The sequence below is a fragment of the Oryza sativa genome, chromosome 1, assembly GCF_034140825.1.
Source record: "Oryza sativa Japonica Group chromosome 1, ASM3414082v1".
NCBI classification, from domain to species: domain Eukaryota; kingdom Viridiplantae; phylum Streptophyta; class Magnoliopsida; order Poales; family Poaceae; genus Oryza; species Oryza sativa.
The window spans coordinates 20,065,036-20,078,170 of NC_089035.1; the positions used below are offsets into that span (position 1 = coordinate 20,065,036).

The window sequence follows — 13,135 nt, forward strand, 5'->3', positions numbered from 1 at the left end:
TCCATGGCGCTGCGACAGGAGAAGACGCGCATGACCGCACGCATCTTCTCCTGCATCCGGTCGAAGGTCACCCTCTGCTCAACGTCAGTCAAGTGCAAACCTCTGTTCAACCTCACTTGGACTGCGGTGATATCGGCACTGATATCCCGTGCGGCATCAGCCTATGCAAGATGGAAATAAAAAATTCAGTAGTTGTCCTATATTATGCAAGATAAATGAAATAATTGTAAGAACTAATACAAATTCGACGTACCCCCACGAAGTAGTCTCGGTCACGGTGCGTGGGATACGCGTCCGTGACAGCGGCAACGTGTGGCTCTGGGGCGTCTGGAGTGAAGGTCACACGCGCACGAGTGCGAGGAAGGTACCAGTGAAGGTAGTCACGGTAGTTCTCCTCCGTGTGTGGGAAGAGCTCGTTGATCACCTCCTCTGTAGCTAACACCCAGTCGTCAACGTACTGCTGTACACGTGGAGCCCAAAGTGCGCCTGCTAGCTGTCCCCGTCGAGTCAACCTGTGAAGAGAGGTAAATTATATGGCCCGATGAAGTAATTATCATAAAAATTTAGAAATGAACAATCCGAACTCACGAGTGGTCGGCAGGGAGGACGGTCGGCTGCACGTTGCCCGGAAACACCTGCCTAAGTCCGAACTGTCTCATCACACGCTGCGGGCAGTGAGGCTCAACGAAAATGTCGAACACCATCGGCAGGATGGTGAGCCAGTAAGCCTGGTCGCGTGTGCACAAGGACGAAAGTCCTAGCGGTGCTCTCGCAGCGACGGCCTCTTCTGTGTACGGCTCCCAGATGACGTCGCTCGGCTGGAGACGGTCAAACTCGAACACGAAGTCCGGGTAACCTCGTCTCACCTGGACGTGAGCGTAACGACGCTGCAATAAACATGATCGGAATTAGACATGTTATGTGAAGAAAAAAAAAGAAGACGACTGATAAACTTATAACGCAGCGAAGTTGCACTAACCCCACGTCGACACCAGTAAGTCCCCATCGTGGGACCGTCCTCTGGCCACTGCGCGCTGCGACCAACCCCGTAGGGTGCGCTGTCCACCACTGGTCGACCTATGGCAAACCTCTCGGCTGCCCAAAGCTGAAGCAACATAGGGCAGCCAGCGATGATCGCTCCCGCGTCAGTCTTCGTGCACGCCTCACAGAGGGCACGGTACGTGGCTGCTAGCACGGCAGAACCCCAGCTCCACTGCGGCACGTCCTGTGGCTGAGCATCCGCGATGGACCGTGCGTAGTGGACCAGCCGGAAGTCCACAGCGTGCCCGTGGGTGCTAGTGAACATCACCCACCCGAACAACCACAACAGGTACGCCTCAAGGGAGCGTCAGACCGAGTAATCATCAGCGTCAGGGTGCAGAAGGTCCGTCTACAATTAAGAATGAAATGTTAGTACAAAACACTCTGTTGATCGCAAATAAGCATGTATGATAATAACAACTTATTTACTTACAGTGAACTGGAGCAACCAAGCCTTGCTAGGCCCGACTGTAGAGTACGGAGGAAGGGTGTTGGCCGGTCCTAGGTGTGGAAGGCGCATCACCTGCTCGAAGCGCGCAGTGATATCCTCCTTCCAACCAAAAACACCGTCAACGGGACCAACTGGTGCTCCCGCCAGCGGTAGCCCGAGCAGGTACGACACGTCCTGCAGTGTCGGAGCCATCTCCCCACAGGGAAGGTGGAACGTGTGCGTCTCAGGTCTCCAGCGGTCTACCAGAGCGGCAAGGAGTGACCGGTCTGCATCCCACCGCTTCGTTGGGTCACGGTCGTCCGCCGCCGCCTCAACAAGCCTACAAAGTGGTAGAAGGCCTGCCGCACGCAACCTGTATAGAGCAAACTTCAAACATAAGTACAACACAAAGCAAAGTTGAGTTGAAATGTGAACGTATGCGTACCAAGGAACGTGACGGGGGTCGACACGCAACCACTCGCGCGACGTGCGTGGACGGAAGGTGCCGAGCTGTGCACCCTCGACTGCTGACAGGAACGAGCGGTGGTTCCTGTCAATCCCACGGTTCAACAGCGCCGGTGTGTCGTACGCCATACCTGCATCAAATAGATTGATCAGAAACATATAAATAATTAGTTCAACATAAGTAATAAATGTACATAAGCGAATTAATAACACATATTAAATAAGAGTACAAACAAACAAAAGTGTCACCATACGGAATATTTCTGATTACAACAATAACTGCAGTTACACGATATGAGTACTTAGTCCGAACACTCATCACGATAACATTATGATACAACACCGAATAGTTCACAATACTACTAGTACAACAATAGTCGGAGGTACTCATTACAACAACATTCAATTGAAATTACACGATAGAAGTATTTAGTCCGAACACTCATCACATCACAACAGCATTTTATTTCCTAAATCGATAGCATTGTTACACCATGGAATCGCCTGCTGCGCGACGACGCCTTGGCCTTGCGTGCCTGCTTGTTGTTCCTTCACCAGGTGGTCGCCTACCATCACTTGCCTGTCCAGATGGACTAGCATCTGCGCCGCTTGGAACTTCTGCATTCTTCGGGCATTTCTTGTAAGTATGGCCGCGCAGATCACACTTGCTGCAGCGTAAAGTCCTCCCACCTGCTTCTGACTCATCCATATCATTTCTGATGCGTCTAGTTTGGCGTCGACCCTTTTTCACCCTTAACTTAGATGGATCTGGAATATAAAAAACTTGGGCACTCGGCGTTGTGTAAGATCCTGAGATCCCGAACCCATATATCTCCTCACTCCATGTATGAAAGATTGCTTCTTTCCTGAAATAATTTGAGACGTACACATTGGGAGATATGCCACAATCACCGGCAGCAGCAAGAACGTGTGAGCAAGGAAGGTGATGAAGCTTCGGATTCATACAACTGCAGGTACATCCACCATCCGCCTTCAAGACACATTCCTGCACGGCTTGCTTGCGATAGATACCACGCCTGCTCCTATCAACACACATTATTTCATACCGATGCACTTGTGTGCCTTGAGCAACAACTCTATGTCTCCGTGCCTTTTTGATTTTATCTTCCATATACTTTGTCACTACGTTGCCAAACACTATGTTGTTATCGGCCATGGACGGACCAATTTTCTTGTATCGATCCCTAAAGTAGGCTTGCGTGCCGTGAAGGATGAATTCAACAATAGCAACCAATGGAAGTACCCGAACTCCTCGCATTACCCAGTTGTACACCTCTGCCAAATTGGTTGTCATTATGCCATACCGAGATCCATCGGTGTCGAACAATAGAGACCACTTCTCCTTAGGCTCATTCTCAATCCACTGAGTGAAATTTCTGATGGACGACCCTGACCTCCTGCTCATTGTTGGTGGGTCATCATGTAATGCACCAAGAGGTATGGGAGGCTCGTCACCTTCAACTTGTGGTCTGCGAGATTGCTCATCTGTTTGCTTCGTTGTCAACTCATCCAACTTGTCCCACAACTCATTAAATTTCTTCTCTTGGTTCTGTGCACAGAGCCTCTTAAAGAGCTCCATAAGATGCTTGTTCTTGAATTGCTTGTAGAAATTTGCACCCATGTGACGCATGCACCACCGACTCCGAACATCAGGCCACTTAGCTGGAAGTCCCTTCTCATCCCAACCGTTCTGCAAGTAGTCAATAGCCCGCAACATACCCGCATGACGATCATGTATAAGGCAAACGTTGGGCCTCATACGCACCACTGCAATGTGCACTCTCTCTAAGAACCAGTACCAGCTTTCAATGTTCTCACTCTCTACAAATGCAAAAGCCATAGGTAGAACCTGGTTGTTCCCATCACACCCAATTGCTGTCAATATCTGACCTCGGTATTTACCTGTCATAAAAGTTCCATCTATGCATAGAACAGGTCGACAATGCACAAAAGCATTGATGCAAGCACCCAATGAGAAAAAGGCTCTTTGCAGCACACTCTTTGTTCGATCATCAACCGATGTAAATGTATGTAGGTCATAGTACGTATTATTATTCCTCTGGGCAATGGTGGCTAACAAACGAGGCAAATTATCATAAGAAGCTTCAAATGTGCCATACCTCATCTCAATAATCTTTTGTTTGGCTCTCCAGGCCTTTGCATAGCTTATGGTGTACTTGAATTTGTTCTCGATGTGCCTAATAATTGATTTTGGTTCAAAGCCAATGTTACCAACAACACTGCTGTACATCTCACTTGCCACAAAAGCTGAAGTGATGTTTCGGTGATACTTCTCCACCCCTTGTAAGTAGCACTTGTGCTCGATCACAATGCTAACTTTCCAGTAATCATTCCATTTACCCTTATATGCATGGACACGCCACGGACAATCTTCCTTCATGCACCTCACTTCATACACATAATTTGTTGACTTGACCACCCTAAACTCTCTCTGCAAGGAAACTGCCCAATGCTTCACCGCCTCCTTCATCTCATCCTTATGAGCATACCTTGCACCCTCAATTACCTCGTTCTCCTTATACTCCCAGGGTACATGATCACCCTCTGATATAACAAGTCCAGAGAAGTCCTCATTTGCCCAATCAGTGGCCATTACATCACCTTCCTCATCGGATGATGCGTCGTCGTCCGCTTCCTCATTATCCGAATCTTCCCTCTCCATTTCATCAACAATTATACCGACTCTCTCCCCCTCATCCGCCATGCCCATGGCCTGCTCCTCCCTTGGTTGATCTTCCTCATTTTGCATTGATGGTCCAACAACATCCCCTGCATTGATAGGACCCTCTACATCTTCGGTTTGCATTGAAACATTTATATCTTTCTCTTGTACCGACACAAATATAACGAGGGGCCATGACCGTTCAAAAGCCATTTCCACATACCGTCTCCAAGCAGCAGTGCTGTCCATCGGCATTAGTTCCCAAAAATAACCTTCTGTTGCACGACTCACTACAACTGATACTGACAGTGTGTAGACTTCTTGGTCTATTCTAAATCCTCTCAACAACCAACTATAAATTGACTGAAATGTTCTCTCCGCAGGCCTATCGATGCCCTTAGATGTCATTACAAAATCTGACAGATCAACACCATCTGGACCAAATCTAATATTTCCTTCACCGTGAACTATCTGAAATGTGACCTTATTTGACATTGTGCCTGATGAAAACAATAACTGCGTTAACCTCGCATTTCTGTACTACGCCCTAAGTTACATTCTCTACAATATTGTTCTCCAAAATTCTAAAAGTAGGTTACATTCTCCAGATCAAACTAAACTACATCTTACAATTAACACTACTGTCTATGTCTCAATTCATACTATTATATTCTATGCTCTGGATCTACACATATGTGCTGTGTGCTACAGATCTGTTAAAATATATGGAACTAAAACTAAAACGCAACATATATACTCAAACATAACATATTAGTACAAATGCTAAAGATGTATGGGAGCAAACCTGTGATGAAGTGAGCGAACCAGCAGGGCTTCGCCGTTCGCCTTCTGCTGCCCTCCCCTCTCTCTCTTTCGTTTTTTTTCGATTTTTAGTGAATATAATGAAATTTCAGAGAGGGGGGACTGGGCTTTATAGGGGGGAGGCAAAAATCGCCCTCCCCTAGGGCGGCAAGGGGGCCGCCTGCAAAATTCCATGCCCCCTCGCCGCCCATTTGCAGGCGGTCCCCCGCACAGTACAAAAATCGCCCTCCCCCAGGGCGGCAAGGGGGCCGCCTGCAAAATTCCATGCCCCCTCGCCGCCCATTTGCAGGCGGCCCCCCGCACAGTACAAAATCGCCCTAGCGGAGGGCGGCAAGGGGGCCGCCTGCAAATTTCGTTGACGGCCGTCGCCCGAGAGCGAACGGCCGTCTGCCACGTCATTTTCGCCGCCCTCTGGGAGGGCGATTTTTAAAAATCGCCCTCCCAGAGGGCGGTAGGCGACTACTTCCGTCAATTTTCAAAATGGAAAATTATTTTTGTAAAACTTTTAATAAAAAAAATTAAAAATAAAAAAAATTCGAAGCCGCGGAGGTCGGAACGACACATGATGACAGCACTGCGATCCGTGGGAAAGACAGACCAATGTACTGGCGTCAGCACTGCTGACATTAGGGGCATATTTCGTTGCTCGCATCCGTGTTTGAGAGACGTACCAATGTACCGGCGTCAGCACTCCTGATTCACCTCTCTCGTTCAGCCTGAGTTTGATCTGGCTTTAGAGATATATGTGCAGATGTTTGGTTGTTCGCTTGAGATGAACTTGGATGTGATGAGATGTCATTATTTGGTTTGTTACAGCAAATGGTGAAATGGGATGGTTGCTTGCAGGAGTTGTTGGTCCCCATCGGTTGCCCACTTCTTATTATAAGCCATAGCGGCTTATTAGCGATTAAAAAATAATATGTGAGTAAACTTTTGTATGTATGTTCTTAGTGATTGAAAAGCTAAAGTTGAAAAAAAACTATGTTGAAAAGACATTAAAATCAAATTCAAAATCAAGTTTTAAAATTCAAATTTTGGCTTTGGCTTATAAGCTACAGGGCAACCGATGAGGCCCGTTGATTGGTTGGATGGATATATCTTGTGTGTGTAGATACCCATTCTTATGGGTGGTGAGGTTACCCCATAAAATTTGTGGAGTGAAATTTTTTTCAAGCCCCTAATTTTGTTTATAAGTGCTGAGGTTAATCTGTGATAAAGGTTATAGATTTAAATTGTGTTACCCGTAATTACCTACTACTCCATTTTTGAGATTTTTTTTTCTTGGAGAATCGATGGTCTGTGTATGTATGTTTTACTGAGATGGTCATTTTTTTAAGAACCAGTGAGCAGCACTGATGAACTAACTTTTTTTTAACGAATATAACAGAATCGCTTGCCTTACTAGATCAAAATTCAAGAGTGGTTATTATAGCAAAAATCATCTGTATAATATTGTTGACAACATTGGTATATTTGACAATTCAAAACAAACATATAAACGTACGTGCTCATGGCAAGTTTTTTACAAGGAACCAATTTTATAAACAAGTTAGTAAGCACATATACAAAACAAACCATCCGTATCAGCTATGTTCTGCTTGCAAGCTTTTGTACAGGTAACTTCAAACTCATCAGCCTATTAGTATATCTACGATTGAGCATTCTGAAAATTGTGGTGGCCTATCTTAATATATGAAAGCAACAAGCTCTCTCAAATAGGGACGTGCCACATCATCCGAAATAACAGGGACCTTAGGATGGGAATGGTGAGAAAGATGGACCGTTGGTTCATTTGGATTGGAGAACAATCAAGAGGCTTCCAAAGCAAATGTCGCTATGCAGATTACTTCACATGTCTAGTCAAAATAGCCTAATCAAACAGACAACAAAAACTATAATAATAAAAAGGGAACACAACAGAACAATGCCTAAAGCAGGGGATTAAAAAAAGGTTCTCATCAGATGTTATTTTTTCAGCTTTATCACTTTAATGATCAATATATTTACATGTATACAGATGCAATACAATATTCTCCAAGCAACAAGTTCTTCCTATAAAAAAAAGAAAAATTACCATTCAAGTTATGATAGACTTTGCAAGCTATATATATATATATATATATATATATATATATATATATATATATATATATATATATATATATATATATATATATATATATATATATATATATATATATATATATATATATATATATTAATACTTCTCTATCTACAATTCATGTTGCCAATCAGCATTTATAGGATGCCCATATAAGCCTTTTTATATGTGGGTTTAGTTTTTTGAAATTAAACAACAAATACGAGATAGTGCGAAGTTTCATATCGCTATAGCAAGAAAAAAAACATAAAACTGCAATATTAGGAATCGTAACCAGGAAAAAACAAAAAAAAAAACAAACATCATCGCCACCACACATTGGCAACTCCTCGCACAACCCCAGGAGAAGACACTAGTTAATAGTGAAACCTGCACTATACATGTTGGTCATGACAAGATTTTCCAATATCACTTTCCTGAAACATGGTAAAAGTAAATAGGATAGCCTGTACCTTTGAAATAGTAGTTCCAAATGGCAAACACAAAACCAAGAAAACTGATGGCTAAAAAAAATTCATAGTTGGCTTCAAAAATTGCATTAAGGAACAATGTACAAGCAGCAATGTTAAGAAAATAACGAGAAAGGAAAAAAGGGCAACAACAATAAAGCTTGTGCAATATCACAGGCCATTTCTCTCTGAAAATAACAGGTGTACAGAGTCTGAGTTGCACAGACCAGGGTTAAAGAGCATCAACAATAATTATCAGTACTATGATCTTTGGTTCGTGCCCTGGTGAAAAGGAGCCTGAGCGCTGTTCGGTTGAAGGCCAGAAAGATTTTCTGGACGCCTGTACCGAATCACTGTCATGCATCATTAGCCTGAGTCCGGCTTCCCATTTCGGAGGCCTGAGCTTCAGCTAAACAACCCCTATAACCTAATAGTTCTCTTAAAATAATTAAATTTTATGCAAGGTAAAATAAAATGCCCGCTTATGTGTGTGGGTTTTCTTCCTAGTTTATCTAATTTGCATGGAATCGAAGAGATCATCACCGAGTTAATTACCGACCCTTATTTCTTATACTCGACCGATGAGATTGTCCAATCAAAACAAGTGTGGTGCAAACCTTTTGTTGTTAATGTACAAGGCTAAACCCATTAATATACCCCCTATTGCACACACATCTACAACAATCATATCCATTAAGCGTTGAAAATACTTCAGACATCTTTTACTCGGTAGCATCACCTTGTCCATGAATGTTGCCTGCTGAGCCGTCGTTAATCTGCAGCAATCCTGAATGAATCGATCGATGACTTGCCATGGCCGGATTCCCTTCGAGAACGCATGAACTCCGGCACGGAGAAGCGCCGGAACCGTGCCGGCCTCTCCGCGGTGAGGAGCTCCGGGAGGGGCCCGAACAGGTCGGAGGCATCGCGCTTGGCTGGGTTGAAGAAGACAGCAATGGAGACCCTGGCGTCTTGGCTAGACTTGATCACCACCCTGTGCTCCACGCTCTTGTACTCCTCGTTCGAAACCATCTGACAATTGTGGTGTAAGTACATAGGTATATAATTACTAGAATATATATAAGCTTCCAGAATATGTACAGCTGACAATCTTTTTTTTTTTCACCGGGGTAAAGCCCGAGCCGGCCAGTATTGTATACTAAATCTATTCAAATATTAGTTGCACACCAAATCTATTAAAATCATATCTTACTATAAAGTTGATGCCCGCTAACTCCTAAAGCTTAATATGCAAGTGTGCGACGTCATCACCCACTAGCAATTATTATCTAGAATATTTTAAATATCATGCAAACATAACATATCAATTACAAATTTGTTGCATTTTTAGAACTCAATATGCAAGCAATGTCAAATCATTATCTCCACATTATTTAAACATATACATCTACTATTTCTATAATATATAACATGTATTCATCCACATATCCGGTAACAAAGCGCGAGGTATCAACTAGTTTACATAGACGTAATGCCGATCACAGCCTCCCAAGAAGTACTAACATGGGGAACAATTTTGTGCTACATGCATATTACCCCGTTCTAATTGAACAGTATAGATTAAAGGGGTTGGGCTATAGATTCAACCAAGAAATTTTGAAGGCCAAGATCATTCCTACTAGTACTTCCTTAGGTTTCTAAATATAAGCATTCATAGATTGTTTAGCACAGATTATGGTAAAAGTAAAATATTTTATTTCAGTCATGCAAATTATCAGTCAAATTTTGAATTTTCCTCGGAAGCACCAGATCAGCTAAAACCTACTTAGATTCCCATGTGTTGAAATCATTATCCTAAAACCGCTTATATTATGTATAAAAATGCTTATTTTGTGTTTAAAATTTAAATTATGGAAAAGGTACATATATTTAGGAATGGAGGGTATGAGTGTAGTACTAGTACCCACGTGGCCATGTGTCAAACTTTATACACCAAGAAGCTTCAAGTTTTTCAACTTTAACAAAATTTATAGAAAAACTTAGCAACATCTATAATACTAAATTAGTTTAAGAAAATCTAGCATTGAATATATTCTAATATAATATTGTTAGAAATGTTACTATTTACTATGTTTTTTTAAAAAAAATGATCAAAATAACATTGACAAAATTTATAGAAACCCTTACCAACATCTATATTTTAATAGTATTATTAGAAATGTTACTATTTACTATTTTTTTAAAAAAAATCGATCAAACTAACTTTGACAAAATTTATAGAAAAACTTAACAACATCTATAAAATATTAAATCAGCTTAAGTAAATCTAACATTGAATATATTTTAATAATCCTGTAAGAAATGTTACTATTTACTATGTTTTTTAAAAAAAATGACAAAAAAATTCAAAGCTTCTTAGTAACTAATATCGTTTCAGACTTCTTAAAATCTTATAAGACAATTTGGACTGCTTAATCTTTTTCTTAAGAAAATAGTTACAGAACAGTAATATTATCCAGGCTTTTCTTATACTATACAAATGTAGCTGGTACGTCATCTTCTAAGTCCAAAACTAATACTGTTAATTACAGCCAAGTTGACTGTAACATTTTCTCTGTGACTGAAACGGTAATATTTTATTACTACATATTTTTACTTATCATCGGCTATCAATAGGACGTGTCGAGTTGCAAAGATAAGTTAATCAAACGGTACCTTGAGCACGTCCCCGACGTTGACCACCAGTGCGCCGGCGACCGGCGCCACGTCGACCCACTCGCCTCCGCCGCCGCCGCCTTCTTCTTCCTCCCGCCGGACCTGCAGCCCGCCGACGGCGTCCTGCGCCAGGACGGTGAAGAGGCTGGGGTCGGTGTGCTCCAGGCTGCCGACCACCCGCTCCGGCTCCGGGCACGGCGGGTAGTAGTGGCACGCCATCAGCCACCCCTCCACCTGCATCTCCCGCTCCAGCCGCTCCGCCCCGACGCCGCCGCCGCCGCCGCCGCCGCCGAGCGCCTCCGACAGCAGCCCGGCCATCTCCTTCCCGAACACCGTCAGCGACCGCTGGTACTCCGGCAGCGCGTCCCGGCAGGACGCGGGAAGGCGCCCTAGGTCGGGAGCCTCGGGCCCCGGGCCGAAGCGTACCACCAGCGAGTCGCGCCATGGGAGGAGAGGAGACGCAGCGGTTGCGGCGCGGTGGTCGCTGGAGGAGCCGTCTTGCGGCGGCGGCTGCTGGATGGGGATGGTGGAGTAGGCGACGCCTCCGACGGGGGCCAGCGAGTAGCACGGCGAGCGGGACGCGGCGGGCTGCTCGTGGAACGCCCGCACGGCGGCGACGGCGGAGGCGACGGTGCCGCGCGGGACGCCGTGGCTGGTGACGTGGAAGAAGCCGCACGAGGTCGCGGCGGCGCGGACGAGCGGGACGGTGGCCGAGCGCGGGAGGGAGAGGTCAACGGTCGGGATGGCGAAGGCCGTCGCTCGCGGCGGCGTAGGCGGCGTCGAGCGCTCGCGGCCGCAGCCTGGCGGGAGGAAGAGCGGTGGCACGGCGGTGGCGCCAGACTCGACGAGGCCGCGGACGCCGGCGCGCGACGCGTGGAACTCGGCCAGAGACGACGCCGCCGCGGCGTCGCGCTCCTCGGCTGCCGCCATCCTACCTACTCCTTTCTTGGCGAAATGCCGTGTCCGTGTGCTTTCAGTTTTGATTCCTTCAGATATTGCTCCGAATTAAAACTGTGGGAAACATGAGACCACCTGAGAATTTTGTCGGCAGGGCAAAGTGGATGGACACCTTTCTTCTACAATGTATACATCAAAAACAGATCAAAACTCAAACAATATATATACACAAAGTCATATACTCCCTCCGTTTCTAAATATTTGACACCATTGACTTTTTAGCACATATTTAACCGTTCGTCTTATTCAAAAAATTTTGTGAAATATGTAAAACTATATGTATAATGAAAGTATATTTAACAATGATCAAACGATAGGAAAAGAATTAATAATTACTTAATTTTTTTAATAAGACGAATGATCAAACATGTTTAAAAAAATCAACGAAGTTAAATATTTATAAACGGATGGAGTATATGCAACTAGCAAAATTTTAGACTAATGATCGAAGAGCTGGTAAGTGGTACCAGGCTAATCAAAGCGCCGGCAATCAGCCAAATACATAGACTAATGGACAGCGAGTCAAAATATTAAACATGGGCCGAAATAAACTTCCCCCGGTTCTAAAATTTAAGTCGTATTTGATTTTTTACACGATCATCACAGTTATACTTTGAACATTAGTTTCTTTAATAATATATTATCAACAACTATATAAAATTAGCATCATATCACAATATTTTCCAATAAAGCTCTAGTATACATGACAAGAAACACAAACATCTCTCTCCACAAATATAACAGACTTTGGTTAGGTACTTTACAAGTGCAACCCCTTGTATTTTGTGGACATATGAAGTATACTTTTGTTCAATTATTAGTCAAAATTTTGAATAGTTGATTTTGCTGAAAAGAAGTGCCTCAAGGGAGTAGCAGCTCTTCCACGCTATGATATAATAACTTAATATTTAAATGAGTAAATTTCATAAAACCACATAAATTATATATGATCTAAGTTGTATAAAACCACATGGTCTTTGATATGTGGCAAATAATCCAAAGTATTATGGTCATAAAGTTTCATAAAAACCACACATTTGATCAATTATTCTTGGATCCAACATTGCTATGACCTTTAAAATTACATGTCAAACTTATAACTTCTTTGACCTATCATACACCAGTAGTAGTAGCTATCTAAGTTTACACACTTTTACTTTGGCATAATAACAAGTCAAATTGGATAGCGGTGTGGTTTTGTAAAATTCTTGGAACGTAATACTCAGGGTTACGTGCCACATGTGTGTGGTTTTGTATAACTTTGACCATAATACATGTGGATTGGTAAAAATAAATGTGGTGCGCTGGTGCTGTGCTTATAAAGGGAAGTATTTGTTCCTTGAGAAAATTGAAGTGAAATCTTTCACAAAAGAAAAAAAATATTTCACCTGGCTAAGATTGTTGGGTTAGAATATGTTTGCTGATACATGTTGAAGTCCCTAGTCCATCAACTTTAAATCCGGAATATG

The 13,135-nt window shown here is 43.4% G+C and overlaps 1 protein-coding gene across 1 annotated transcript; it reads right to left on the minus strand.

Annotated features, from left to right (window-relative positions):
• Window positions 1–8,172: 8,172 nt before the first annotated feature.
• LOC4326420 (1-aminocyclopropane-1-carboxylate oxidase homolog 4) lies at window positions 8,173–11,786 on the minus strand. The gene is made up of 2 exons (XM_015778335.3): window positions 10,710–11,786; window positions 8,173–9,065 (listed from the first exon to the last, which is right to left on the minus strand). The coding sequence occupies exons 1-2, from the start codon at window positions 11,637–11,639 to the stop codon at window positions 8,805–8,807; spliced, it is 1,191 nt and encodes a 396-aa protein (XP_015633821.1). The 5' UTR covers window positions 11,640–11,786; the 3' UTR covers window positions 8,173–8,804.
• Between the last annotated feature and the right edge of the window lie 1,349 nt (window positions 11,787–13,135).

Excerpts from the sequence above, each read along its gene's own strand:
- LOC4326420 (XM_015778335.3), bottom strand. The coding sequence starts at position 11,639 with ATGGCGGCAGCCGAGGAGCGCGACGCCGCGGCGGCGTCGTCTCTGGCC. Across the intron at positions 9,066-10,709 it reads ACGTCGGGGACGTGCTCAAG|ATGGTTTCGAACGAGGAGTA; the intron begins GTACCGTTTGAT and ends CACAATTGTCAG.